Source organism: Dipodomys spectabilis, unplaced genomic scaffold (genome assembly GCF_019054845.1).
Source record: "Dipodomys spectabilis isolate Male_0828 unplaced genomic scaffold, ASM1905484v1 ptg000657l, whole genome shotgun sequence".
Lineage (NCBI taxonomy): Eukaryota > Metazoa > Chordata > Mammalia > Rodentia > Heteromyidae > Dipodomys > Dipodomys spectabilis.
This window is the reverse complement of record NW_024871334.1, coordinates 531,640-558,576: the sequence shown is the minus strand read 5'-3', so window position 1 is coordinate 558,576 and position 26,937 is coordinate 531,640. Positions and strand designations below refer to the sequence as shown.

The 26,937-nt window shown below is 45.4% G+C and overlaps 1 long non-coding RNA gene and 1 gene segment (V, D, J or C); one reads left to right on the top strand and one right to left on the bottom strand.

The window, feature by feature from the left end:
* Positions 1 to 23,421, bottom strand: part of LOC122101363 — a 43,804-nt gene extending 20,383 nt beyond the window's left edge. The window contains 1 exon segment of the V gene segment in view: positions 23,351 to 23,421. Within this exon segment, the coding sequence occupies positions 23,351 to 23,396 (46 nt within the window).
* Positions 12,282 to 20,501, top strand: LOC122101370. The gene is made up of 3 exons (XR_006146365.1): positions 12,282 to 12,293; positions 20,383 to 20,386; positions 20,431 to 20,501. It is a non-coding gene; the product is annotated as an uncharacterized LOC122101370 (long non-coding RNA).
* Positions 23,422 to 26,937: the final 3,516 nt, after the last annotated feature.

The following is a 26,937-nucleotide window of genomic DNA, read 5'->3' as shown; positions in this document are numbered from 1 at the left end:
CTGATCCCCAAACCTTTCCTATGTGGACAGTTCAAGACAAATACAACTGTGCAGTCACTATATCATAGACTGCCCGAGACCCATTGGGTGTGTGCAGGAGTGAGGAGAAGGATCATGGTGGCTTGGCTTTTAGTCTGTGGAGGGTTTTCCATTCTGAGTCCCATAGTGCACTCGCTCACATTCTGAGGGCACCATGGAAGGTTTCTTTTCCTGCATCTTTGTCAGTTCCCGTATCTTTTCTTGATGATCGTCAGGGTACAGTGTAGGGAGCCAAAAGGGAGTCTCTCAGCATGCTAGGCTTGATGATCTCACTGGAACATCTTGAGGCTGTTTACAGAATCCAATCCTTTCATCCTGCCCCAAGCAAACACCCTGTAGCTGCTAACGACCACTTTTTCACACTGCTCTAAGCAAACATCCTGCAGCTGCTACGGCCAATGAAGAAGCTTCCTTATTCTAAGCATATAAATACCCCTTTGTGAAAAATAAAAATTTGCAGCGTGATCAGAATCCTTGTCTTGCTGTCATTCTTCGTGTCTCTTGTCCCTTCATTCCTTCTTGCTTAGGTTCACCGCCCTCGTTGAAGTCCTGCGGGTCGGGACAACTGGCGCCAATGTTGGGCATGAGCCTCTGACTAAGGAAGGAACGCCGTCCTCCGGGAAAACTTGGCCAAGTACAGTCCGAGATCGCCTCGACAGACCCTGCGGAGAGACAGATCCAGGAGGAGAGTGAGGACAATGCACGGTGAGTCACCCACCATGGGACAAGCAATATCGTCACATGAGCTATTTCTGTCAGACCTCAAGGAGGCCCTCAAGACATGGGGAACACGGGTTAAGAAAAGGGATTTACAGGGGCTGGGAAGGTGGCTCAGTGGTAGAGTGCTTGCCTTGCATGCATGAGGCCCTGGGTTCGATCCCTCAGCACCACATAAGCAGGAAAAAAAAGCCAGAAGTGGTGCTATGGCTCAAGTGGTAGAGCACTAGCCTTGAGCTGAAGAGCTGCGGGACAGCGCCCAGGCCCAGAGTTCAGGCCCCACGACCGGACCACCCCCCCCCAAAAAAAAAGAAAAGGGATTTACAATTATTTTTCTCATTCATAGAGGACTTGTGTCCTGTTCCCCTTTGAAGGAACCATAGATGCAAAAAGATGGCAAGGAGTAGGAGATTAACAGATTATTATGAAACTTTGGTTTGGAAAAGGTTCCTGCTACCACCTTTTCCTATTGGAATTTGATTAATGACATTTTAAAATGTTCTCTATTTGATAGTGAAATTTTAAAACTTGTAAAAATGGGAGAGGAGGTTCTCCAACATGCCTCTTGGCCCGCCGCAGCTTGCCCATCGGTTGTATTAGATATGCCTTCTGGTCCATTTACTGAAAATCCCTTCCTTTTGTGGCCTGGCCCTTCAAGGGCCCACTGCCCCTCCAGATCCAGATGTTTTTTCTCTCCCCCCTTTACCTAACCTGGCCCCTTTACGCGAGTCCCTTCAACATAGGCGAGAACACCTTCAACTTTTAAAAGAACTGCGGTCCCTTGATTATGAACTCTGCACACTGGCCTTGGCCGATATGCCAAAACCGCCTAATAAAATTAAGGTTAGATCATGCCATCAATCAGTTCTCACCTTTCCAGTAACTCAGAGCCAGACAGATAGGACCTCAGAGGGTGAGGAGGACAACTCAGAAGAAGAGGAAAAGGAGGATGAGGAACAGGATACTGGGGATGAAGAGGAACAACCCACGCAGAAAAAGGCCAACAAGAGTATAAGAGGCTTAGCCTTCAGTTTGCTGAAAAGCTTAAAAATGCATGTGTCCAATATGGCCTGACTGCACCTTATACGTTAGCCTTGTTAGAAAACCAAAGTGCGTGCTGGTTCACCCCTAATGATTGGAAGTTCCTGGCCTGCGCCACCCTTAGTGGGGGTGATTTTCTTTTATGGGATGCAGACTTTAAGGAACAATGTAGAGAGACCGTGCAAAAAAAAATTGACTAAAACATCTTCAAAAACCTGGACCTATACTAAACTTTTGGGTAATGTGCCCTTTGATACCAATGCTAAACAGGCGTGCTTTCCTACCGAACTTTTGGCACAAATTCAAAATGCTGGCCTTTATGCTTGGAAGCATCTCCCTCAAAAGGGATCGGCTACTACTTCCCTGGCAAAAGTTAGACAGGGGCCAGAGGAACCCTACAGTGACTTTGTCTCATGGCTTAACTTGGCTGCAGAAAAGCTTCTTGGGCTGAGTGAAAGTGAAGGTGCCTTTATTACATCTTGCCTTTGAAAATGCTAATCCGGCATGTCAAGATGTCCTCTGGCCACATAAAAACAAGGGTGATCTCTCTGAGTTTGTCAGGCTTAGTGCTGGATTAGGGACCACTCACGCCATGGGGCTCGCCATAGGCGCTGATTTTACTAAGGCATTTCAAAGTTCAGTCCCTGGCTAGGTACTTGCTTTAATTGTAAGCAACCTGGTCACTTAGCATGTGAATGTCCCTTGGCAAACAAAGCCAAGGGGCAATGCCCTCCCAAGCTACAGGTAGACCACTCCCTGCCACTCTTTGTCTTTTAGATCAAGAAAAAGTGGCCCCAAGGTGGCTGCCAGAATGCTTGATAAAACAGGTGAATGGCTTATCATAACCCAGGGGAAACCTTCCCCCCAAGGATGATGCCTTTTCTCTTACAGATGCAGCTAGAACTCCAGACGTGGACACTCTTGTTTGAATTTATTAAATAACGGATTAATCTCTTGGCTTCTAAGCCCACACAGGTTCATCACCATCGCCTTGATATGGCAGACCAAGGCATTGAGATCTAGGATTTACCCCAGGCTTTTAATTAGTGTTTTGCCATGAGCTTGTTCCAGTGGGAACCCTCCCCCCTTCCTTTTTCTTATTTAGAAAACCTTTCTCCTTATTCATAACTCCTGATCATTCAACGGGCAAGACCTATTGCGCCCGTGCCATAAGGGATAGGTTCGCCCCTCCTCCTATAGGCTCCTCTGCTTGGGGGAGGATGCACCTATGGGAGGAAGAAAAAATGCTCAAATCAAGGGTGCAGGTAAGACTGCAGAGGGATCCCAAAACCCAAGACCCCCTGAGTGGCAAGCTCTGGTGCATGACGGTTGGCATGCATACCCACAAGCCGTCTCCTCAAAAAACATGCCAAGGCCTGTAAAATTCCCTTCCCCGAGTGAGGACGCTCACTCGGGAGTGGAGAAAAACCCTGGGCCCTTAGAGGAACAGAGCATCTGTCACCCCCTTAAAAAGAGCAGCCAACAATTGATGGTCAATTTTCTAAATAAGAAAGGGGGAGATGTTGGGCGCCAAAAGGGAGTCTCTCAGCATGATAGGCTTGACGATCTCACTGGAACATCTTGAGGCTGTTTACAGAATCCGATCTTTTCATCCTGCCCCAAGCAAACACCCTGTAGCTGCTAACGATGACCTTTTCACACTGCGCTAAGCCAACATCCTGCAGCTGCTACGGCCAATGAAAAAGCTTCCTTATTCTAAGCATATAAATACCCCTGTGTGAAAAATAAAAATTTGCCGCTTGATCAGAATCCTTGTCTTACTGTCATTCTTCATGTCTCTTGTCCCTTCATTCCTTCTTGCTTAGGTTCATTGCCCTCGTTGAAGTCCTGCGGGTCGGGACAGTACAGTTGGAATGCAATGCAGGCATGATGTGCATTTCGTTTATGACTGAGAATATTGAATATCTTTTATGTGTTATTGGCCATAGGAGATTCTTATTTTGAGCTCTGACCAATTCCTCTATATATTTATTAATGGAATTGTATGTACTGGTGTTTAATTATTTGAGGGATTCATGTATCCTGGAAATTCATCCTCTGTCAGATGCATGTATGGCCAAGATTTCGTCCCCTTCTGCATATGGTGTGTTTACTGTAGGAATTGAATGTGATTCTCTCCTCATGGCAAAATGTGAATTGAGTCTTGTCCACTTCCAGCACTACTTCTTTTCCTCCAGGTCTTTGGTACTTCCAAGTGACAGTATCACTTTCATTTTCCATTTCTGGGAAGAAGGCCATGGGACTTTTGATGGAGGTTGATCAGTTCTTTAGACCTCTTTTGGTAATATGGCCATTTTCACAGTATCTGTTTTCTGGATCCTTGTAATTTAATGTCCTTCCACTGCCTTGATTTTTATGAGTGTCCCCTTCAATTCCTTACGTCAGTGTTTTAGAGTTGTCATTGTAGAGAGCCTTCTGTCCTTGGGTATATTTATGCTGGGCATTTTATTTTTTTATTGTTTTTGTTGTGAAAAGACTGTACAGAGGGGTTAGAATTACATGGGCAAGATAATGATTACATTTCTTATCAAGCATTATAGCCTCCTCCTTTGTTTTCCCTTCCCACCCCTTCCCATCCTCTTCCCTCACCTCCATCCAATCCTCCCCCCCCACATCAAAGTTGTAAAGTTCGTTTTCGACATAATGACTTGTAAATCTCATTGTTGTAATGGGTCCACCTGTATCCCTATTTAAACGATTTATTTTTTCCCTTTCCCTCCACAAATTATACTGACATCATAAACAAGGGTTATACCATAGGGGAGAGATATACAAAGCAACAAAGAAATAATCTTAGAAATGTGTTAGAAACAATTGCGTGAAAGAAGAAAACATTTAAATATGTATCTTAGGTATCCTTTCTCTAATATCAACTTATCTGAACTTTTCTGCTTGACTTAGACATATACTAGTTTTTTTTTGTGTTTTGTTTTTTTGGGGGGGTCCAGTTGTGGGGCCTGAACTATGGGCCTGGGCACTGTCCCTCAGCTCTTCAGCTCAAGGCTAGCACTCTACCACTTGAGCCACAGCACCACTTCCGGCTTTTTTCTTTTTGCTTTTATGTGGTGCTGAGGAATCGAACCCAGGGCCTCATGGATGCAAGGCAAGCGCTGTACCACTGAGCCACCTTCCCAGCCCAGACATATACTAGTTATTGCAAATAAGGGAAACCATGGGACCTATGTTTCTTTGGGCCTGGTTTACTTCACTTAATATAATTTTTTCCAAGCCTTTCCATTTCCTAATAAATGGGGCAATGTCATTCTTTCTGATGGAGGCATAGAATTCCATTGTGTATATATACCACATTTTCTTGATCCATTCATCTACTGAGGGGCATCTGGGTTGATTCCATATCTTAGCTATGGTAAGTAATGCTGCAATAAACACAGTCATGCTGGTAGCTTTAGTGTGGTCTTGTTTGTGATCATTTGGGTAAATGCCCAAAAGTGGGATTGGTGGGTCATAGGGGAGCTCTATGTGGTGTCCTTTGAGGAATCTCCATACTACTTTCCAAAGTGGTTGAACAAGTTTACACTCCCACCAACAATGCAGTAAGGTTCCCTTCTGGTCACATTCCCTCCAGCATCTGTTGTTATTAGAGTTCTTGAGTATAGCCATTCTAACTGGGGTGAGGTGGTATCTCAATGTTGTTTTGATTTGCATTTCTTTTATGGTTAGGGAGGTTGAACATTTCTTCATGTGTCTACTGGCCATCCTTCCTTCCTCTTCAGGGAAGTTTCTCTTTAAGTCTTGAGCCCACTTATTTATTGAGCAGTTGTGTCTTTGAAGATTTGTTGTTGGGGGATTTAGTTTTTTGAGTTCCAGGTGTATTTTAGATATGAGACCCTTGTCTGTTTTATGGCTAGTGAAGATCTTCTCCCAATCCATGGGCTTTCTATTGATCTTGCTAGCTATGTCCTTTGCCATACAGAAGCTTTGTAATTTCATGCAATCCCACTTGTGCAACCTTTCTTTGATTTGTTGTGTTTCTGGATCTCTATTAAGAAAATTTCGACCTGTGCCAAGGAGTCCTAGGGTTTCGCCTATTGCATCCTGTAATGTTTTCAGAGTGTCTGCTTTGACGCCAAGGTCTTTGATCCATTTGGAGTTGATTCTGGTGCAGGGTGATATATAAGGATCTAGCTTTAGTTTTCTACAAGTAGTTAGCCAATTTTGCCAGCACCATTTACTGAAGAGGCTGTCTTTCTTCCATTCTATTTTTTTTTTTAGCTCCCTTATGGAAGATTAGATGGCTATAGGTCTGTAGGTTCATTTCTGGGTTTTCAATTCTACTCCATTGGTCCTGAGGTCTGTTCTTGTGCCAGTACCAAGCTGTTTTGATTACTATGGCTTTGTAGTAGAGTTTGAAATTTGGTATTGATACTCCTCCAGCACTGTTCTTTCTGTTGAGGATCGCGTTTGCTATTTGGGGTCTTTTATTGTTCCATATAACTTTTTGGATTGCCTCTTCTATTTCCTTGAAGAATGAGGTTGGAATATTGATAGGTATGGCATTGAATTTGTAGATAGCCTTGGGAAGTATTGTCATTTTCACGATGTTGATCTTTCCAATCCAGGAGCATGGGAGTTTTTGCCACTTTATAAGTTCTATTTTGATTTCCTTTTTCACATTTTTAAAGCTTTCATCATAGAGGTCCTTCACTTCTTTGGTTAAGTTAATTCCTAGGTATTTTATTTTTTGTGGGGCTATTAGGAATGGAGTTGCTTTCCTAATTTCAGCCACACTTTTCTCATTGTTGGCATACAGAAAAGCCATTGATTTTTGAGGGTTAATTTTATACCGTGCTACTTTGCCAAAGTTTTGAATCAGCTTGAGTAATTTGGGAGTGGAGTCTGTGGGATTCTTTAAATACAAGATCATGTCATCTGCAAAGAGGGAGAGTTTTACTTCTTTCCCTATTTGGATCCCCTTTATGTTTGCATCTTGTCTTAATGCTGTAGCTAGGCATTCTAATACTAGATTGAAGAGAAGTGGAGAGAGTGGACAGCCTTGTCTCGTTGCTGAGTTAAGAGGAAATGGTTTTAGTTTTTCACCATTAAGTATAATGCTGACTGTAAATTTGTCATATACAGCCTTTATGGTATTGAGGAATGTTCCATGGCTTCCTAATTTTTCCAGAATCTTCATCATAATGGGGTGTTGGATCTTGTCAAATGCTTTTTCTGCATCTATTGAGATGCAGAACCATGTGGTTCTTATCTTGCTCCTGTGGATGTGGTGAATTATATTAATTGATTTGCGTATATTGAACCAGCTTTGCATCCCTGAAATGAATCCTGTTTGATCGTGGTGTATGATTTTTTGAATGAATTGTTGAAGTCAATTGACCAGAATTTTGTTGAGAAGTTTTGCATCAATGTTCATCAAAGAAATGGGTCTATAGTTCTCTTTCTTTGATGAGTCTCTGCCTGGTTTTGGGATGAGGATTATGATGGCTTCATAGAGTGAGTTCAGTAGTGAACTTTCTCTTTCAATTTCATTGAAGTGTTGGAGGAGTATTGGTGTGAGCTCTGTTTTGAATGCCTTGTAGAATTCTGCTGTAAAACCCTCTGGTCCTGGGCTTTTCTTAGATGGACAGGCCTTTTATTGCTGTTTCTATTTCAATGCTTGACATGGGCCTGTTAAGATGGTTTAACTCATCTTGGTTTAGTTTTGGCATGTCAATATTTGCTAGGAAAAGGTCCATTTCTGCCAAGTTCTCAAACTTATTAGCATAAAGTTTTGAGAAGTAGTCCCTTATAATGTTCTGAATCTTGGTTGTTTCTGTGGTGATGTTTCCATTCTCATCTATGAGTTTATTTATTTGGGTGTGTTCTCTTCTTTTTCTGATAAGATTTTCTAAGTGTCTGTCAATTTTGTTAATTTTTTTCAAAGAACCAACTCTTTGTTTTGTTGATTCTTTCTATGGTTTTTTTGGATTCTAATTCATTGAATTTAGATTTAATTGTAATTATTTCTTTTTTTTCTCATTAACAAAGTAGTCAATCCCTTTATTTTTAAATTTTTTTATGTACACATAGGAACGATCTGTATAATGTACATTCAATATAGAAAGCTTTATATAGTTGATAATGTATAGAACATTTCACAATTACACTAATCTCTTACATTAACATCTTGACATCCATTTTTACTTAAAAAAATTTTTTTTTCCATCTACTGGATTGGGGTTTATCTTGCTGCTCTTCTTCAAGGAGGCTCAGATGTCTCATTAATTTGTTGGTTTCAGATTTCTTCAATTTGTTGATGTAGGAACTCATAGCTATAAACTTGCCTTGAGTACTGCCTTTGCTGTGTTCCAGAGGAGCTGGTAGTTTGTGTGTTCATTTTGTTGAATATCATGAACATTTGAATTTCCTTTCTAATCTCTTCCATTACCCACTGGTGATTAAATAGTGTGTTGTTCAGCCTCCATGTGGTACAGGACTTTCTTTGGTGGCTTTTGGTGTTGAGTTCTAATTTTATTCCCTTGTGGTCTGAGAGAATGCAAAGTGTAACTTCAATGTTTCTGAATTTGGACAAGTTTTCTTTGTGGCCTAAAATGTGGTCTATTTTGGAAAATGTTCCACATGCTGCTGAGAAGAGTGTGTATTCTGATGTTTCTGGGTGAAATAATTGGTAGATGTCTGTTAAATATAGTTGATCTATGCAGTTGTTTAGGTCTGCGGTTTCTCTGTTGAGTTTTTGCCGAGTTGATCTACCTAGTGGGGAAAGTGGTGTGTTAAAGTCCCCAACGATTAATGTCTTTGGATCTATGTGGGATTTGAGGGAAAGTAGTGTTTCTTGGATAAATTTGGGTGCTCTGTTGTTTGGAAAATAGATATTTAGAATTTTAATATCCTCCTGAAGGAGAGATCCCTTAATTAGTAGGTAGCTACTTTCTTTATCTCTTCTCATTAATTTTAATTTGAAGTCTATTTTATTTGATGATGGAATGCAACTCCTGCCTGTTTATGGGTGCTGTTTGCTTGGTAGATTTTGTTCCACCCTTTCACATAGAAAATATGTTTGTTTTTATGGGCAAGATGTGGCTCCTGAAGGCAGCAGATAGAAGCATCTTGGTTTTTAATCCAACTAGACAGTCTATGTCACTTAATTGGAGAGTTAAGTCCATTAATGTTGAGAGATAGGACTGAGAGGTATTTGGGAGTTCTTGCCATTTTATCCACCTTCTTGGGGGCTGCAGCAACTGGGTTCTTCCTATGGTTCTTGGATTCTCAGTTTGGGGGCAGTTTCTTGCCCTTATTGTGGTCTTGTTGGTTTTCTATGTGTAAGACATCTTTAAGAATCTTTTGTAGGGCTGGTTTGGTGTTTCAATTTTTCTTTGGTATGGAAGGTTTTTATTTGACCTTCGGTTATGAAGGAGAGTTTAGCTGGGTACAGTATTCTTGGAGGATAGTTGTTTGTCTTTACGGCATGACATACATCATTCCAGGCTATTCTTGCTTTGATTGTCTCTGCTGAGAAATCTGAGGTGATTCTAATTCGTTTCCCTTTATAGCTGATTGATCTTTTCTCCTTGACAGCTTTAAGGATCCTTTCCTTGGTCTGAATTGATCCTGTGAGGATTATAATGTGAGGGTGTGATGTAGTGTTCTGGTCTGGCCTATTTTGAGTTCTAAAAGCTTCTTGTATCTGAATAGGCCTATCTTTTTGCAAGTTTGGGAAATTATCTGCTAAGACCTTGTTAATCGGATTTCCTAGACCATTAACTTCTGTGTCTAGGTGCTCCTCTGCACCCATTGTCCTCAGAGTAGGTCTTCTGATGGTGTCTTCCAAGTGTTGAATAGATCTGTCATAGTTCTTGGATTTGTCTTGGATGGTTGTATGTTTTTTCTCTATAATATCTAAGCTGTTTTAATCCCCGAGATTCGATCTTCTGCATGGTCTAATCTACTATCAAGATTTTCTACTTTGTTTTTTATTTCTTTTCCTTCTAGTTGGTGAGCTTTGATTGCTTCAAATTCTTTGTTGGAGCTTTGTTTTATATCTTGTATGAGCTTCCTTACTTCCTTAATTTGGTGTTCAGTGTTTATTCTCAAATCACTTAGTTGATTGGTTATGGTCCTTTGGACTCCCATTCTTTCTGTTGGGTTCCATTCAGCATTCCCTTTGTTGTCTCCCTGACTTCTTTCAGCTCTCTGTTTATGGACTCCATGAATGCCTTTAGTGAGCTTTGTGTATTCTCATCCTGCTCTCTCAATTCCTATATTACTCTTTGAATAGCCTCCTCACATTCACTCAATTTCTGTAGTTCTCTTTGAGTGTTCTCAGCCTGCTCAAGCCATTCCCGACTTTCTCTTTGTTCTCAGCCAGCTCCCTCAATTCCTGTCTATGTCTTTGACTGATCTCAGTCTGCTCAAGCCATTCCTTTATTTCTCTTTGAGTGTTCTCAAGGTGCTCATGAAATTCCTGTATCAATCTTTGAGTAGCTTCCTTATGCTCATGATATTCCTGTATTGACCTTTGTTTGCCTCCTCTCTCTCCCTATCATGCTCATACAGATTCCTTCGCAGGTTTTCAATCTTTTTATTTACCATGTTTACCAGTAGTGATTGTAGAGGTTTCTGGGAACTCTCCTCTGGATTATTCATTACCTGTTCTCTCCCCTGATTATCATGAGTGGGAGTTGAGATACCAGGACTTGCTATTTTTCTTGTGTTTTTTCTGGCTTTCCCTGCCCATTTGGGATTAAAGTTAAACCAGTTTTGTGATAGAACACTATATTAAGGCAAGCATCATCCAAAGTCTGTAGTTGTACAGTCAAAAGTCTGCAGATACAATCTAGTTCAACAGATATAGCTATTCAACATCAAACAACTATGTATTAATGGACTATGAACTGCAAAGAAGAATTTGGCAAACCAAAATTATTAGGTTTAGGGAGAGATGTGGGTAAAAATAGGAATAAGGGATATGGAAAGGCAATGGGAGAGTTAACTTAACTAAGTCCTAATCTCAAAACAAGAAATAGGTTGGATAGAATGATAGTAGAGAGAGAGAAAAGAAGATGAAAGAGAAAGAGAGAAAAAAAGAGACAAGAAAAAATAGAAAAACAAAAATTAAAAATTAAAAAGTGGATAGGATAAGAGAAGGGTAGGGCTAGAAAAAAGATGTGAAAAACTTAAAAATAAAAATGCTAAAAATATTATATAGGTATAAAGAGGTAGTACTGCTATTAAGGAATTTAAATCTAAGAAGTTTTGAATTGAGTAAAAAATTTCTGGATTAAGTGTGTACACAATGGGGGATAAGGTCTAATAATCGACTATCGGAATATCTGAGGATTAGCAGAACAGCAATTAAGTCATGCAAAGAAGAAGGAAAGAGAAGAAAAGGTGAAAAGAATGAGAAGGAAAGAAAAAAAGGATCAAAAGGTCAGTAGAGCTAAACAAAAAAATTTGAAAAAAGAAAAAAAGAGATAAAGAAAAGAAAAACACACACACACACACATATACCCCTAAAATAAAAATTATAAAAGGAAGAAAAAAACGTTAATAGGAAACAATTTTTTTAAGTTAAAAATTAAAAAAAGTTTTAGAAAAAAATTTTTGTATAAAAGTACAAAAAAAGAGTTCTTTGATTTTTTCGGGGCAGGGGGTGGGAGATTGGGAAGATCCTGTATCTCCTTTGTGTCCATAGCCAGTCTCTAATTGGAGTCTCTGGTCTGCTTGTGGTGTTTGATTTTCCTGTGGCTTGGCTGGTTTCTTAAGTCAGTTTGTTTCAGCAGGCAGAAAAATGGTCTCTTTTACCCAGGATTTTGTGATCCTCCTCCCAGGCTAGTTCAATGGGAGGGAGATCTGCTTTGAGTATCACAAAAGAGGGAGATGGCTGTTTCCTCTAGTTTGGAGATGCTGTGATGAGGGTAGGTTCTGGGTAGAGTTGAGGCCTTTCAGCAAACAGTGGCCTTTCCCTGAGGGGCTAGATTCTGAGACACTTACAGAGCCCAGCCTGGAGCCATTCTCAGGGTTTATGTTTACTGAATTTCAATTGATTGTCAAAGCTGCTGTAGGGAGGGGCAGCCTCCACCCAGGGAAAAGTCACCCAGCCCCCACAGCCAGCCCCAGGAGTGGCTTTCTTCACTGGGTAAACAGAGCCTGGCAGGCCAGGTTAGGTTTCTGTGACCTGCTTAATGACTCTTTTGTTTTCTTCCAAGGCCTTAGTTGGAGCTAGCTGCTCAGCCAGGCCTTTGTCAGTATCAAAGATGGAGATCTCCAGTAGTGGGGAGGCATGGCATTCCCTCCTCTGCTCCCTGAGAAGGAGTGAGGATGTCAGGCTTCTACTCAAGCTGGAGTCTTGGTTCCTGGGTCATCTCGGTCTGAAAACTGAAGGATGAAGATGTCTGCTCCTTGTCAGTTCTTGCTGGTGTTGAGTAGAATCTGCTGGCCCATTGCATCTGGTGCCTTTGTCCCAGATTCCCTGTTTTGCAGGTGAAAGATTAAAAATTAGAGTTACATTTTACAATTGCTAACTGCTGGTTTTGCTTCTGTAAACTTGCTTGCGCTAGCACTGACCCTTCCCCTCCCTGGAAATAAGTTTCAGAGCCTAGATGTCGGCCCTGGGACTAGCTCTGTAGTCATAAATAAAGAACTAACAAGTAAATTCCCCAGGTGGCCAAATGGGACCCAAGATAAGGAACAAAGAGTATGCTCCTCTGCATTCCTGTGTAAAAATTCTCGGTTTAGAGGGCTCAAGATAAGGACCATCTGGTGAGCCCAACAAATTAGGCCAAATGTTAATTAATCATAAGTCTGTAACTCCGTAAACTCCCTAACCCTTATCTCCCAGAGTGACTATCTCCGTTTGATCATCCGCGCCAATTGTTTTATTACAAAGAGTGTTATAAACTTCCCCGTGTAGTAAACTGAGCCAATCCTGGGAAACCTGGGGTCTCATGCTAATCCTGTGGCTTTTGTCTTTAAAAGTGCCTGTAACCGCTGCTCCGGGCTTCCTGTCTGCCCTGGACAGAGAGCCCGTTTTCGCAAATGCCAAATAAACTCCTCTTGCTTATTGCAGCTGCTGGCTTGGAGTCTTGGTTCTTGGGGTGCCCTCCCGTTGAAGAAAGCATCCCAGGGGGTCTGGGGTCTTTCACAGGTATGGCGGCTACGGCCGCCGTCGCCGCCTCCAGTGCTGCAGTGGCGGCTGCTGGCAAGGGCTCAGATCTGTCTCCTTGCCTGGATTTTCCCTCTGTGGCCTAACTCTCTGTACTGTGATGGCACACTTGGTATGATTCTCTGGTTTAGGACTGTTCACTGGAACTCTAAAACTGCTTTCTATGTGAGAGCTTGTTTAGTCTCCAGCTTCTCCTCTGCCATCTTCCTGGAACTTCTCTCAGGGCACTTTATTTATTTTCTGAGGACCTTGTGAATGGCTGTTTTCCTGATTACTTTCTCACTAGGGTACTGGTAGAAGAGATGGAGCTGATTTTTAATGCTGATTTTCTGTGTTGCTGAAAATTACTTCTCATATCCAAAGGCTTTGGTTGGGATCTTGTGGTCTTCCAATAGTGCAATATATTCAGCATGGAAGGTATTTTAAGAGCCTCATTACTTTGTTGTCCCTTGCTTGGCATGTAGGCAGATGAGAGAATACTGTTGCTGTGAATAGCAACTTGAAAAGACTGAGTAAAATGAAATTGAGGCAGTCAGTGGGTTGTTCTATGTCTTTATACTCAGAAGGCATATAAAGGATTAATGTGGTATATCTGTTTTTAATGTATGGAGGAAGCATTATACTGTCTCCATAGTGAGTAGTCTGATCTGTGTGATTTCTACTGTTCCTGAGGAACCACTGTTCTATCTCCATAGTGAGTGGTCTAATCTGTGTGATCTCTACTGTACATGAGGAAGCCCTGTACTGTCTCCATAGTGAGTGGTCGGATCTGCCCTCTTCTTGGACTACAAGTGATGGAGTCAGAGGTCCAGCTCCTAAGAGACTCTTCAGTGTCTTTATGCTGAGAGCTGTTAAGAGAGCAATGTTTACTAAACAAATTAGTGCCTGCTGCAATCAATTTCTCTCCATTTCAGGACTTGTCAACATAATGATGAAAATATTCTGCAGAAGAGCAAAATTCCCTTTTCTACCTTTCTCAGCTCTAAATCACAACCTCCACCACAGGCTGTTTGCAGCTAGTGCTGCTGTCTGGTGAGCAGGAACAGCTTCTCCCTCAGAGTTTCTGACACCTTCTGGATGTGGTTTCCTCACCGTGTCTTGCACAGTAGTACACAGCCGTGTCCTCGGCCTTCAGGCTGCTGATCTGCAGATGAGCTGTGTTGACAGAGGTCTCCAGGGAGAAGACAAATCGTCCTTTGAAGCCCTCAGCGTAGGTTGGATTTCCAGTGTTAGTGTTGATCCACCCCATCCACTGCAGGCCACCTCTTGGCTCCTGCCTCACCCAATTAATACCGTAGCTAGTGAAGGTGTATCCGGAAGCCTTGCAGGAGACCTTCACGGCTTCTCCTGGCTTCTTCAGCTCAGGCCCAGACTGCACCAGCTGCACCTGGGAGTAGGTACCTGTGGAGGAAACACTGGAGTTAGGGCCGGGAGCTCCTCAGAGTCCTCGGCAGCCCTGGCCTGGGGTCCTCACCTGGGGCAACCGCCAGCAGGAGAAGGAGCCTCCACATCCACTCCATGCTGTGGGGATGTGGACCGAGTGGCTCTGGAGACTGGAGGGTGAGGCCTGTGTGTATGTGTCAGAGGAGCCTGGCCTTTCTACTCTGTGGGCCTCAGAGATTTGCATATGGCCCTGCCCTTAAGCACCTGCTGGGCTAATCTACCCCATGGACATCCTGACTCCTTAGACCCAGGCACAGATCCCACCCCAGCGGAAGTGCAAATGGCCTCTCTGGTGGGTGGAAGATCGCAGTGTTCTCATGAGTTCCCTCTGTCCTGCCTGATGTCAGATCTATGAACTGGGATTGTGGGACCCAGTGAGCCCAGAACCACCACCACCCAGGACCCACAGCCCCCCTCGTCCACGGATGGCTTTCCACAAGTCATGAGTGGAGGAGGTGAGAGCAGGAGGGGTACATGATGACATCATCTCCTTCTTGAGAAGATCCACCATTTCCTGATGGCCAGGAGTGTCCACTATAGTTTCAAATGAATCTGTGCTGTCTAGTAAGGACAGCGTCCTGAGAAGCATGCTGAGCTTCCTTCAGTTTCACCAGCAGCATTTAATCCAGGGTGTGTGGTACCTCCTCTTCCTCCTTCCTCTGTGTCACTTGTGTGTGACCCGAGGGCCTCCATGTTGGAACTGACGGCACATGCAGAGAGCAGAGGCTGGTCACAGGTGCTGGGAGACAGTGAGGGAGAAAGCTGTGTCTCCTTTTCAGAGACCAGAACTCCAAACCTGAGCTTCTCCTGAGCTCCTGGTCAAGGTCCTGTGTCCTCAGAATGAAGTTGACCCCAAAAGAAGAAAAGCAAGCTGTGGGAATACATCCTGTTTTCCTGGACTAATTGAACAGAGGAGCTACTTTTCACCAGGCAGTATGTCTGCCCTTGAGCCATGCTTGGGACTCTGGTTATTAATGTTTACTAGTGAGTAGTGATCACATACAAGGTTTGTCACAATATCTTCATATATTCCTGCAGTTTGCCTTCATCACAGTCACCTTATCTACCCGTCTTCTCTTTTCCCCCATTAATGGTTCCATGATTCTATTTTAATTCATGGATATAATGCACTTGTTGTCCATTTCTTTCTCTGTGGACAATTCTGGGTTGTCCCCGGGGCCTGAGTTGCTGTCCTTGACCTTTGGTGCTCACGTCTGGTGCTCTATCCCTTGAGCAGCAGCTTCCTCTCTGGTTTTGGGTGAGTCGTGTGAGCTGGGATTCTCGTCAATTGCTTCCCAAGCTGGATTGGAACTTCACTGCTCAGATCACAGGCTCCCCACAGCTGGGGTCACAAGATCCTCTATCCCTGGCTCCTCTCTGAGCCAATGTTAACAGACACACATTTCACTGGCACAGGACACACCCAGGTCACCTGAGCATGCAGAGCAAGCGCCGCCCAGCTCAGCATGTCCCCGGCGCCCCCTGCTGGTGGCCAGCGTTCCTGCAGGTGTCTGAAGCCCACATCCTCCCCAGGTGGACCGCAGAGCTCTGTGGTGTGGAGTATGGGGCTCTGCTGTCTGTCTCAGGTGTACATGTGGCTGTGAAGGTGACTTCGATGTCACTGTGTCTCCTGTCCAGTGCAGCCCCTCCTCATGAGTCAGTGAAGCTGATGCCAGAGGCACCGCTGGTCCTGATGCAGCTGGAGGCCAGCAGTGAGCAACGGGACCTCAAGGGTTCACAGGCTGATCCTGACTCTGACCACACCTGGACAGCACACAGGGGCAAGGAGAAACACGTCTGTCCGCACCTGCAGCCACAATCCCTCCGAGTCCCACAAGTGCACCTGTGCAGCTCCACTGGCACAGAGTGCCCAGCGGTATGATCTCCTGACCGCGGTCACAGGCCAGTGTGACCTTGAGGTCAGAGGTCAGCACAGTCCCACAAGGACTGCTGGGACCTGCGTCTCCTCAAAGCACACAGAGCACAATTCTGGGCTGGGGCAGTGTTCCACCCACAAGACACCCATGGGGCATTCCGTAGATCACAATGCCCCAGCCTGAAGACATCATCTTTCCAAATATACCCTTTTTTTTTTTTATTTTGGGGGGGTCCGGTCCTGGGGCCTGAACTCTGGGCCTGGGCGCTGTCCCTCAGCTCTTCAGCTCAAGGCGAGTGCTCTACCACTTGAGCCACAGCCCCATTTCTGGCCTTTTTTTTATCTGCTTATGTGGTGCTGAGGAATCAAACCCAGGGCCTCATGTATGCAATGCAAAGCACTCTACCACTGAGCCACCTTCCCAGCCCTCCAAATATATTCTTAAGAAAAATTATTTCAATGCAGGAGATTCTCTTTTGTAACATAAAATAGAATAAACCATTTATCCTTTGACTCCAGTTAGACCAGGCTTTTTATTTTCAGGAAATATTGTGGTTTACACCCTTGGGCGGGTCACTTCACAGATAAAGGTTTGTTTGGTTCGCTGGGCAAGAGGGAGAGGAAAGGCGTTCACCTTGAAGGTCTTCTCTGCTTCACAGCTGAGGGAAGTCAAATATTTGGAATATCTCTGCAGGTCTCTGCAGGTGCTGTGGGCTGCCCGGCACTGCCAGGCCATTTGGAGCTTCTCCTCTGGGAAATGTAACTCAGTTCTCTCAGGCATGTTGATAAGCCCTTACCTTGTATTGGAGAGCTCTCTTCAATTCATGACTCTGAGTTCTCATCATTTCTCATCTTTAGGAAATGGAAGAAAGATGTTAGGCTACTTTGAGTCGAGGCATATGAAAATGTGTATTTAATACAAGCAGAAATTGTGTACCACTTGTCCAGTATAGAACTGACACAGGGGATGCAAAGTTCTCCAGAATACATTCTAAGAATGATGGCATTTTAACTATTGGACATCATTCTTATTTTTCCTAAGAAGGAATTCCACCTGGTCCCACACAACCCAGTCACTTTGGAGACTTGGGAGTTCACGTGACAGGAAATCATGGAGGTTCTCAAGTGCAGCAAGTTTCCATGACCATCATTTTCACCCATTTTCCTAACCCAGCAGAACACAGGACCATGACAAGACTGTGAGATGGCAGTGCGTGGCTGTTGCTCCATTCATGACCTGAGTAAGTCACAGGAGTGTGTGTGGTCTTGGTACACCCATGTAACACCATTTACTGAAATTCAGTTATGACCCCAGATAAGGTCACCAGGACTGTAGGAGGACACGGTACATCCATAGGTCCATGTACTCTACTCCATGTATGACCCTACAGCAGGTCCAAGTTCTGGGGAAGTCTGTGCATGGGTAGGCCTGGGAACCTGCGTAATTCTCTGATCTAGCCTCAGCATTTTGTCATGAACACCACCTGGTCTGTACATTCTGCTAAATAAAAATGGCACCGATTTTGTGGGTATTTCACAGGAATTATACTTAGACTTAATGTGTGATCAATGTTCCATTTTGTAGCAGAATAGGTTCTCTATAAGCAGAAATATTACAATGAGGATGAACCTGAAGTTAAACAAATATGGTTTGTGAATTATTTTGGTACTGCAATTGCACAGAGGTTATTCTCTTTATGTGACTGTATAAGGAAGAAAAGTGGTCCTGTGTGACGTGAATGTATAAGGGAAGAAAAGAGGTCCATTGTGAAGTGAATGTGTAAGAGGAAGGTAAGACGTCCCATGTGAAGTGAATGTGTAAGGGAAGAGAAGACATCCCGTGTGAAGTGAACATGAAAGAAGAGGGGAAGAGGTCCTGGGTGAATATTCCCTGTGGAGTAGGTGTTTGATGAGCCCGTAGTTCCTTGTCTGGCTTACACGTTCACAGGACACAAATGAGAGGAAACAGACTTTCAGGTTCTAGACATATTCCCAGCTGATAGTGCAGGGAATATAAAAACTCCCCTCATATTCTGTTGGGAGCTGACAGTAAAGCTGTAAGGTCATCTTGACCCCTGTGCTCACTTTAAGGCACGTACAAGGAACTGGCTTACTTAAAAAACACCAGGTGCCCAGGATTGCTTTGCTATGTCTGCAGAGTTTGTTTTACTTTCTACCAGTTGACCTTGTCTTGTTTTACTGCACTCTGTTTTTACTGAAATTTTCCTTGTTTTTCTGGACTACTGTAACCTTATGTTACCTCTTGACTTCTAATAGTATATATTTGGAAAAGTTAAAAATAAACGGTGCTGCAGTCTTGAGCTGCAGACCTCCCGACCCCATCCTTTGTCTTATGTCCTTATTTTTCCATCCTCGCCCCATAATTCAGGACACCCTTTCGTTGCCGGCAGGCTCCGGCAATATTCCAGTGATAAGAGGGGTAGATAAATCTCTGCATTAGTGTACATAACTGTGCATTGCAGATTTGCATATGAAAATGTGCATAGGGAAACTACATAAAAGCAAATTAGATTTGTATATGTATATAAATGTGTGAAGTTATACATAGGGTACACATTAGAGCAACATATACACACATATATAACACACATGGAATAAATGAAGTCTACATATATACACATGTGTGCATATCTACACAGAGTTGTATACCTATGTATATCTAGAACAAAAAAAATGATCATCTTGATGCAGAAAAAGCTCTTGACAAACTCCAGCATCCTTTTATGCTGAAAGCTCTATAGTAGGGGATCAGTTGACTGAAAAACGTGTTCACATGACTATTAGCTGGGAGTTTTGCCCTGGCTTTATTCACTGGGAACCCCTTGCTGTCTGTGTTTTCTGAGAATGGGACGGGTAGAACCTTTCCCACATTCAGCATGGGCTCAGGTCTGCAGCCCTTTGCTCAGAATCATCTCTGTGTTCTAAGCAGCGCTCAGGGAATCAGCCTTCTCCTCACAGCCCGAGGCAGCTGCCTTGCCTCAGGTTTCTGACACACTCAGGATGTGGGTGTGCACACTGTGCCTCGCACAGTAGTACATGGCCGAGTCTTCTGCTGTCAGCCTGCTCAGCCCCAGGGATGCTGTGCTGGAGGAGGTGTCTGCTGTCAGGGAGACCTTGCCCTGGACCTTCTGAGTGTATTTGGTCTCACCATCACTAGGATCGATCCTTCATCCACTCAAGCCACTGTCCTGCCTTCTGCCTCACCCAGTGCATATAATAGCTGGTGAAGGTTTATCCAGAGGCCCTGCAGGCCAGCCTGACCGAGTCTCCAGGCCTCCTCACTTCAGCCCCAGGCTGCTCCAGCTGGACCTGGGAGTGGACACCTGCAGAGGAGAGGGAGGCTGAGAATCCCATCCAACCTCGTCATCTACAGCTTGTGTAGAAAGGTATGGATGCAGAGGAGCTGGTGGGGGTCACTGGGACTCTGCAGGTAAACACAGCTCAGCGGTGCCCACGACTGGGCTCTGTGGGTCACAGAGCAGCTCCCGGACCTGACCGATGGCCCCTCACATGTCACCAGCAAGAGGAAAGGGGACAAAGGGATCAAAGCCGGGCTGGATGCTGGGCTGTGTGAATAGAACGGTGGGCCTTGAAATCCATCAGCGACATGGAGGCCCTGGCTCTGCACAACATCCCGTGCACTCCGACCTGAGGATAAAGACTGACCTAGCCAGGGAGTCCACTGCGTCTCTCCCGAGTCTGAGAGGAAAGGACTGAGCAGGGATCTTGACCTTCCTCAGATTAGACCCCAGTGATCTCAGCTGTGTCCACCGACTGTGCATGGTGCTGTGTCTGATACTCTCAAGGATGCATCATCATCCACAACAGAACCACCACAATGGAAGACAGAACAAGCTGTGTGCTGAGGGGCTGGAGAAGAGTAAGGAGAGCACAGTAGACAGCTCTGTGTGGGACGCTGTGTCCTGTGGAGAGGCCAGGCCCATAGAGGAGTCAGAACCAGAGTGCTCCACAGATGCTCCTGTGACTGCCATGATCTCAGTGTGAGCCGAGCGCCCCCTGCTGGTGCTGACTGAGCATGACCTCAGTGTGTGCCCAGCGCCCCCTGCTGGTGCTGAGCGCCCTGCAGGGAGGTTTGTGTCTGGCCCACACTGGATTTCCTGCACTGTGTCTCTAGCACAGTAATAGACGGCCGTGTCCTCCACTCTCAGGCTGTTCATCTGCAGGTAAAGTGTGCTCTTGCTGTTGTCTTTGGAGTGGTGAAGCGGCCCTTCACAGAGTCTGCATACTTTATGTCACTACTACTTCCACTGATGTATGAGAGCCACTCAAGCCTCCTCCCTGGAGCCTGGTGGAACCAGCTCATGTAGTTACTACTGAAGTCGAATCCGGAGGCTGCACAGGAGAGTCTCAGGGACCCCCCAGGCTGCACCAAACCTCCCCCAGACTCCACCAGCTGCACCTCACACTGCACACCTGCAAACACAGAGAAACCTGGTCAAAATGTTTACACACGTCCCCTGTCCCTCCCACTACTGTGCATTTGCACACTCAGTGTGCCTTGTCCCAATACATCACCTTTCAGCAGAACAAGGAGAACCCAGCACCGCCGCAGTTCCATGATGAGTGCTCTGTGTCAGCCTGAGCCCTGAATGGTTCACCTGGAATCCAGGGCTGACGTCTCTCCACACCTTCAGGGTCAGGGCTGGCTGATTTTAATGGGTAGAGGAAGGCCCTATTTGCATGTCTTCTGCTACATAGTGAGAGCCGGGGTGGAGGTGTCAGGGAGGGCAGTGCTGAGGCAGATGTGAGAGTCCTGAGGGGCATTGCTACAAAGATGGCCTCCCAGAACACACGGCATCCCATTGCTGCCACCTGCTGGTTATCCACGTATTCGTCCCACGTTGATCTGAATATTACAGTCACCTCCCTGCACAGACGGGAAAGTACACACAGGTTCCACACAGCCGTGTGCTCTGGGGAGGTACTGATGTTTTCTTCAGCTCGAGGCCTTCGGCCTGCCATGCAGGTGCTCTAGCACTGGGCAGACTTCCAGACCTTCTTTGTACTAGTGCCATTTTGAGAAGGGTCTGATTATTTTGGTCATATTCTCACCTGGAGCTCCATTTTCCTAAGTGAAGTTTCCATCATGGCTGGGATTATAGGCACATGTCAGCACACTGAGCGTCTTTCTCTGAGATGGAGTCTCATGAACTGCTTGGCCTGGCTGTGCTGCTCTGGTGATCTCCTCAATCTTAGTCTGCAGGAGTCCAGCTGACACACACACACCACACTCAGCTATTGGTTGAAAAGTGTTTCCTGAATGGTCTTGCTAGGGTAGATCTCCACCTTCAAGTACCCTGCACTGTGTCTCCAGACAGCTCTGCTTATCGGCCTGGACCATGGGTACCTGTCCTGAGCACTGTAAGCACAGCAGTCCCCTTCCTGTCTGTGTCCTGTCCAGTACTGTTCAGGGCATTTGCAAGAGCATCCAGGGCCTGTGAGACACTGGCTTGGCAGAGAACAGTGAGGCTGAACCTCTGGAGGTCTGGAAATAGAGGCACCTGGAAAAAGGCCCTCAGGGCTGGGCTGGGGAGGGCCAGTGTGTGGTCTTCACACGTGTCTGTGTCTCAGTGATCTGCAGTGCTTTACACTACTGGGTTGTGAATTTGAGGACGTCTGCGTTATGTTTTCTCTTCTTGGTCTCATGTGTACATTCCCATCATCAGTGTTGGACAGCTGCATGCACAATTCACCTGAAACTTTTGTTTTCCTGGTTCCATCATGTTTGCCTGACCAGTCCCTGAGCTCTGGACATTCAGTGAATTCTAGTTGTGAGTGTGCTGACACACTTCCATTAGTGAACAATTCTGTGTTCAGGATCAGCCAGAACTATCTTTTATCATGACAGATACAAGCCTGCAGGCTGCATTTTTTGTGCCTGTCCTGGGTTGGAGCCCAGGGCCTGCACCCAGCCCACGAACTGCTTCTGAAGGCTAACATTGTACCACTTGAGCCACAGCTTCACTACTGCTGTCTTGGATCATTAGATTTAGCAGCATAGACTTGCCCACACAGGCTGGCTTCCCACATGAGCTTCAGATGTCAGACCCTGGAATAGCTAGGGTCAGAGGATCCACTTTTCTTTTCAAAGCAGAGCCCAGGATCTGTTCATGAACATTTGGCAAGGAAGCTGAGATGTGAACTTAGAGAAGAAACAGGAAACCACCCGAGACCCGGAGGGGAAGAGGAAAGCCCAGAGGCTGCCAAGAAAGAGCAGGTCCTGCACCTTCTTGATGCCACAGTTCCTGGTGTGTTCCAAAAGAATGGTGCTCATCTGTGAGCTCTGCAGATCCTCCTTCCTGACCCGAGATCAGGTGTGGCTTTGCTGCACTTTACTTCATTCTGACCACAAATCAAGACAGCCAGGGTTCAGGCAGATTCCTGACAGTGGGCTCTGGTGTATCATTTGTTAGTCAATCTTTCTTATTGGTTTTTCTGCTTCATATGAATTGTGTATTTGTGACAATTCCACATGTACTGTATATTGTCATCATCTCAATGTCAGTACATGTAACAGATTTCTCATAGGTAAACATTGATTTGGTAACTGATAAATTATTTTCATGTTCTTCAAGTTGTTTTACCAACCTGTGTGTCCTGGCTCCCACTGGCTCCTCTCACTGTGCCTTGCACAGTAATACAGGACCGAGTCCTCGGTTCTCAGGCTGCTCATTTGCAGGTACAGCGTGCTTTTACTGTTGTCTCTGGAGATGGTGAACCGGCCCTTCACAGAGTCTGGGTACCGTGTGCTACCACCTCCTGGATCAATTCATGCAACCCACTACAGCCTATTCCCTGGACCCTGGCGGATCCAGTCCATGTAGTAACCACTGAAGGTGAATCCGGAGGCTGCACAGGAGAGTCTCAGGGACCCCCCAGGCTGCACCAAGCCTCCCCCAGACTCCACCAGCCGCACCTCACACTGCACACCTGCAAACACAGAGAATCCTGGTCATCAATGGTCACACACATCCACGGTTCCTCCCACTCATGTGCATTTGCACACTCAGTATCCCTTGCTCCCCATGAATCACCTTTCAACAGAGCAACAAGGAGAACCCAGCGCAGCCCCAGCTCCATGGTGCTGGTCTGTGATCAGTCACTGGTGGAATCAGCTCACAGAGCTCAGGTCAGGGATGGGCTGGTTTTCATGGGCAGAGGGACGTCCTATTGCATGTACTCTGCTATAAAGCAGCTCTGGGGGGAAGTCTAGAGATTGGGCTCCCAGAGCAGAGGTGACTGTGCTGGAGAAGTTTGGTGACAATGGTCACCTTGGAGACATCATGATGCACTGAGCATTTGCTGTGGTTCACACTGTACCTGCAGCTCCTTGGGAGCCTGAGGCAGAGTGTGAGAACACTGAGAGCTGTCTGGGGTGCAGAGGGACACACATGTCCTCTCACTCTGCCATTGTGCCTGGTGATCGTTCTGTCAGCATTTCTGATCACACACAAAACACAAAGTGCAACATGCGTGTGACCTCCATGTGCACATGCAAGAGTGTAAAACAATGGTGAATTGTTTCCACACTGGCAGCATCTACCGTGGTATGAGCTCCATGCCTGGTCTGGGTCTGCACAGCCAAGGAGGTCCCACAGTTCCTGCTGTGTTCCAGGAGAATGGTGCTCATGTGTGAGCTCACAGAGCCTCCTTCCTGAGATGAGATCAGGTGTGGTTTTGCCATGCTTTACTTCATTCTGACCACAAACCAAGATGGCCAGGGTTCAGGCATACACTTGACAGTGGGCTCTGGTGTATCACTTGTCACAGTCTAGCTTTATTGTTTATCCTGTTTATATGCATTTATTTGTAACAATATCATCTGTGTTGTCCATCTCAATAATAATAATAATCTCAATAAGTCACAACCAATAACAATGTGCTCATAGGTAAATGGGTATTTGGTAATTATGGAAAATGTCTTGTGTCTTCTTCAAATTGTTTTATCAACCCTTTGACAGTGTCCTTGAATCAGTCTTTCAATTCATTGGTTACAGTGATTTCTAGTGCTGGACAAGATGGTGAGCTAAATGTGAACAACACTTTTGTCCATGAACAAGAATCCACTGACACAAAGCTGAGCAGATTCTGAGGAAGAGAGGAAAGGAGAAGCGACAGGGAGTTCCTGGGGACCCAGGACATGGCAGAGAAGCAGTCAGGGTGGAGAAACTGTGGCACTGAGCTCTGACCTGTGTGCAGCTCTCCTGCTGGGGAAGAGAGCTGAGCTGTCAGCAGGTACCATCAGGTGTGCTCACAGAGGGACTGCCAGCTCCGCCGTGGGACACATGGGCTGAGGACCCGTTAACTAGCAAAAACCCTGAAATTAAAGAAACGAAAGGAAATCACCAACCCTTGTGTTGGGGGTCTGGATCAGTTGTTAGGCGGTTCGTCAATGAGAGAAAGCATCAGGTTCTGACTTTCAGTCCTAGTCATGGATCCAAAAGAGAAAAGGAAATTGAGGCCCGACTCAAATGGTAGAGAACCAGCCTTGAGTGAGAAAGCAGAGGGAGAGGGCAAGGTCCCTGTTTGTGCAAATATGCACAATAAAAATGCGTATAACACATGAGAGATACCGAGTGTTGGGGGCCAAGCTGGGTCATGTAAGGCAGGCAGGCTGACAGTGAGAATGTAAATGAGAACGTGACTGGAAGTTATACCACGGTCCATGAGCACACAAACACTAGAAATGCTGTAGATTCCAAACTCCAGTAATGTCCAGTGGCACATTTCCTTCTTATCTTCAGTTGCTGTGGCATTGTTTACATCACAAGCCAGGAGATTAACCCAGGTGTCCATGAGACAAGGAATGGAGAAAGGAAATGTGGTATCTCTGCAAAACAGGAGATTGTTCATCCATGGAAGGGAGGAAGTCCTGGCGTTTGTGACAACATAGATGATTCTGGGGAGTTCACGTGAAGTGTGGTAATGCAGCTCAGAAAGACAAAGGAGGGCTTTTGACACCTGTGTGGTCTATATTTGTGAAAACGTGTAAGTCAGCAGACTGCAAGCTTCCTCACTGTCAAAGAATGGAACCTGTGGGTGCTGTACGATCCTTAGCTCTGCGTTGACAAGAGTTCCACAGCATTTGTGTGCATTGTCACGTTGCACTCTAAGTCTGAATGTGCATCATTTTAATTGTCAATGTTATGTCAAGGAAGTAGACATAATTACAAAGCTTTCTGACCTTGAGAATTTTTAGCAAAGTGCTGAGGACACCAAACGTCACCATCGCAGCAGGAGCAGCGGCACTGTCGCCGTCCTTCCCTCCTCCCCAGAACCCGAAGCTCTCGGGGGCTCGGTCATCTGGAGCATGTGGGCTGAGCCCTCTCCTGAGCAGGGCCTAGACACCAGCAGCCCCTCCACAAGGTGAGCCTTAACTTTCCCGATGCTCTTCCTGATCTGTTATTTGAACTGACACTAAACAGAGTGGGCAGCCTGTCAGGTGTACTGCATGTATCTGTTGTATTCTGTTTAGATCCTGTTAAACACAGTTATGTCCTCAAGCATTTATCAATTCTTAATGGTGTTTTGTCTGTGTTCTGGAATGTTCAGTCTAGAGTATTTATTTATGTCCACACATGTTGCAATATGCGGAGCCTGGGGACTGGACAGTAAGGGACACAGGTCTGGAATCAGGTCTGGGGTGCCTGGGGCCTGAAGCCTTCCACCAGCTTTAGGTATCCTGGGGCCATTTTACAAGGTATTTACTAAGTAGGGTGCAGGGTGGACCTCAGAGAGTGAGGTCACAATGTCCTTAAAGTCACAAGCACCAATTAAATGGTCTAATCACACACCAGTGATAATGACCTCTTTATCTTAAGAAGCCAAAGTAAGCAGTAATTGAGTCTTCTCTAGCCCAAGGTGCCAGAAAGCCTGGTGTGAAATTAGCCTACACCAGCATAGAAATCTGCATTCCCATCAAGTCAGGACTGAGTGACCTTTTCAGGAAAGTCTCAGTGCTCTGAGGGTTCATGTGGGAGGTGGCAATGCATCCTCCCTATCCTTTTGGGTCTCAGAGCTTGTGTTTTGGGGGCTCTCACGACATAGCAATGGCATTATATGCCCTTAATATCGAAATTCCATTCCTGTGTGCAATCCTTCAGTAGCAGATACACAGTGGAAAGACCCACACAATCCAATCTTCACATCAGCCGATATGGTGGAAGGATGACACTGATAATGCCTGGAACTGTCAAAGTACGGAGCAGTGGGTTTGCTGGTGCGTCCAAAAGCTCAATGGACGTCTGCCTACCAGCCCGGAAATTAAAACCCAGAAATGAACAGACAATCACCCAACGCCCAGGAGGCTGTGGAGGGATCTTCAGGAGGATGAGGAAATCGATAGGCTCAGGGAGAACAGGGAGAACCAGGTTGACACCGATCCACCCTGGGGCAAATAAGGAAGCTTTCTCTAGAAGCTGGAGGAGCTTATAGGAGAATGGAGAGGAAATCAACAGGAAGTATCTGTACCAATGGTGGTGGTATTCACACTGCTGGTGTCTGTGTGGGGACTCCTATGCTGGGTAAACTGTTGTATGGAAATGTGGTGTGGTATGTAACAACTCAGCGTTGAGCTGGAGGAAGGCTTTGCCATCCTGGAGGCCAAAATCTGAGTTCCACA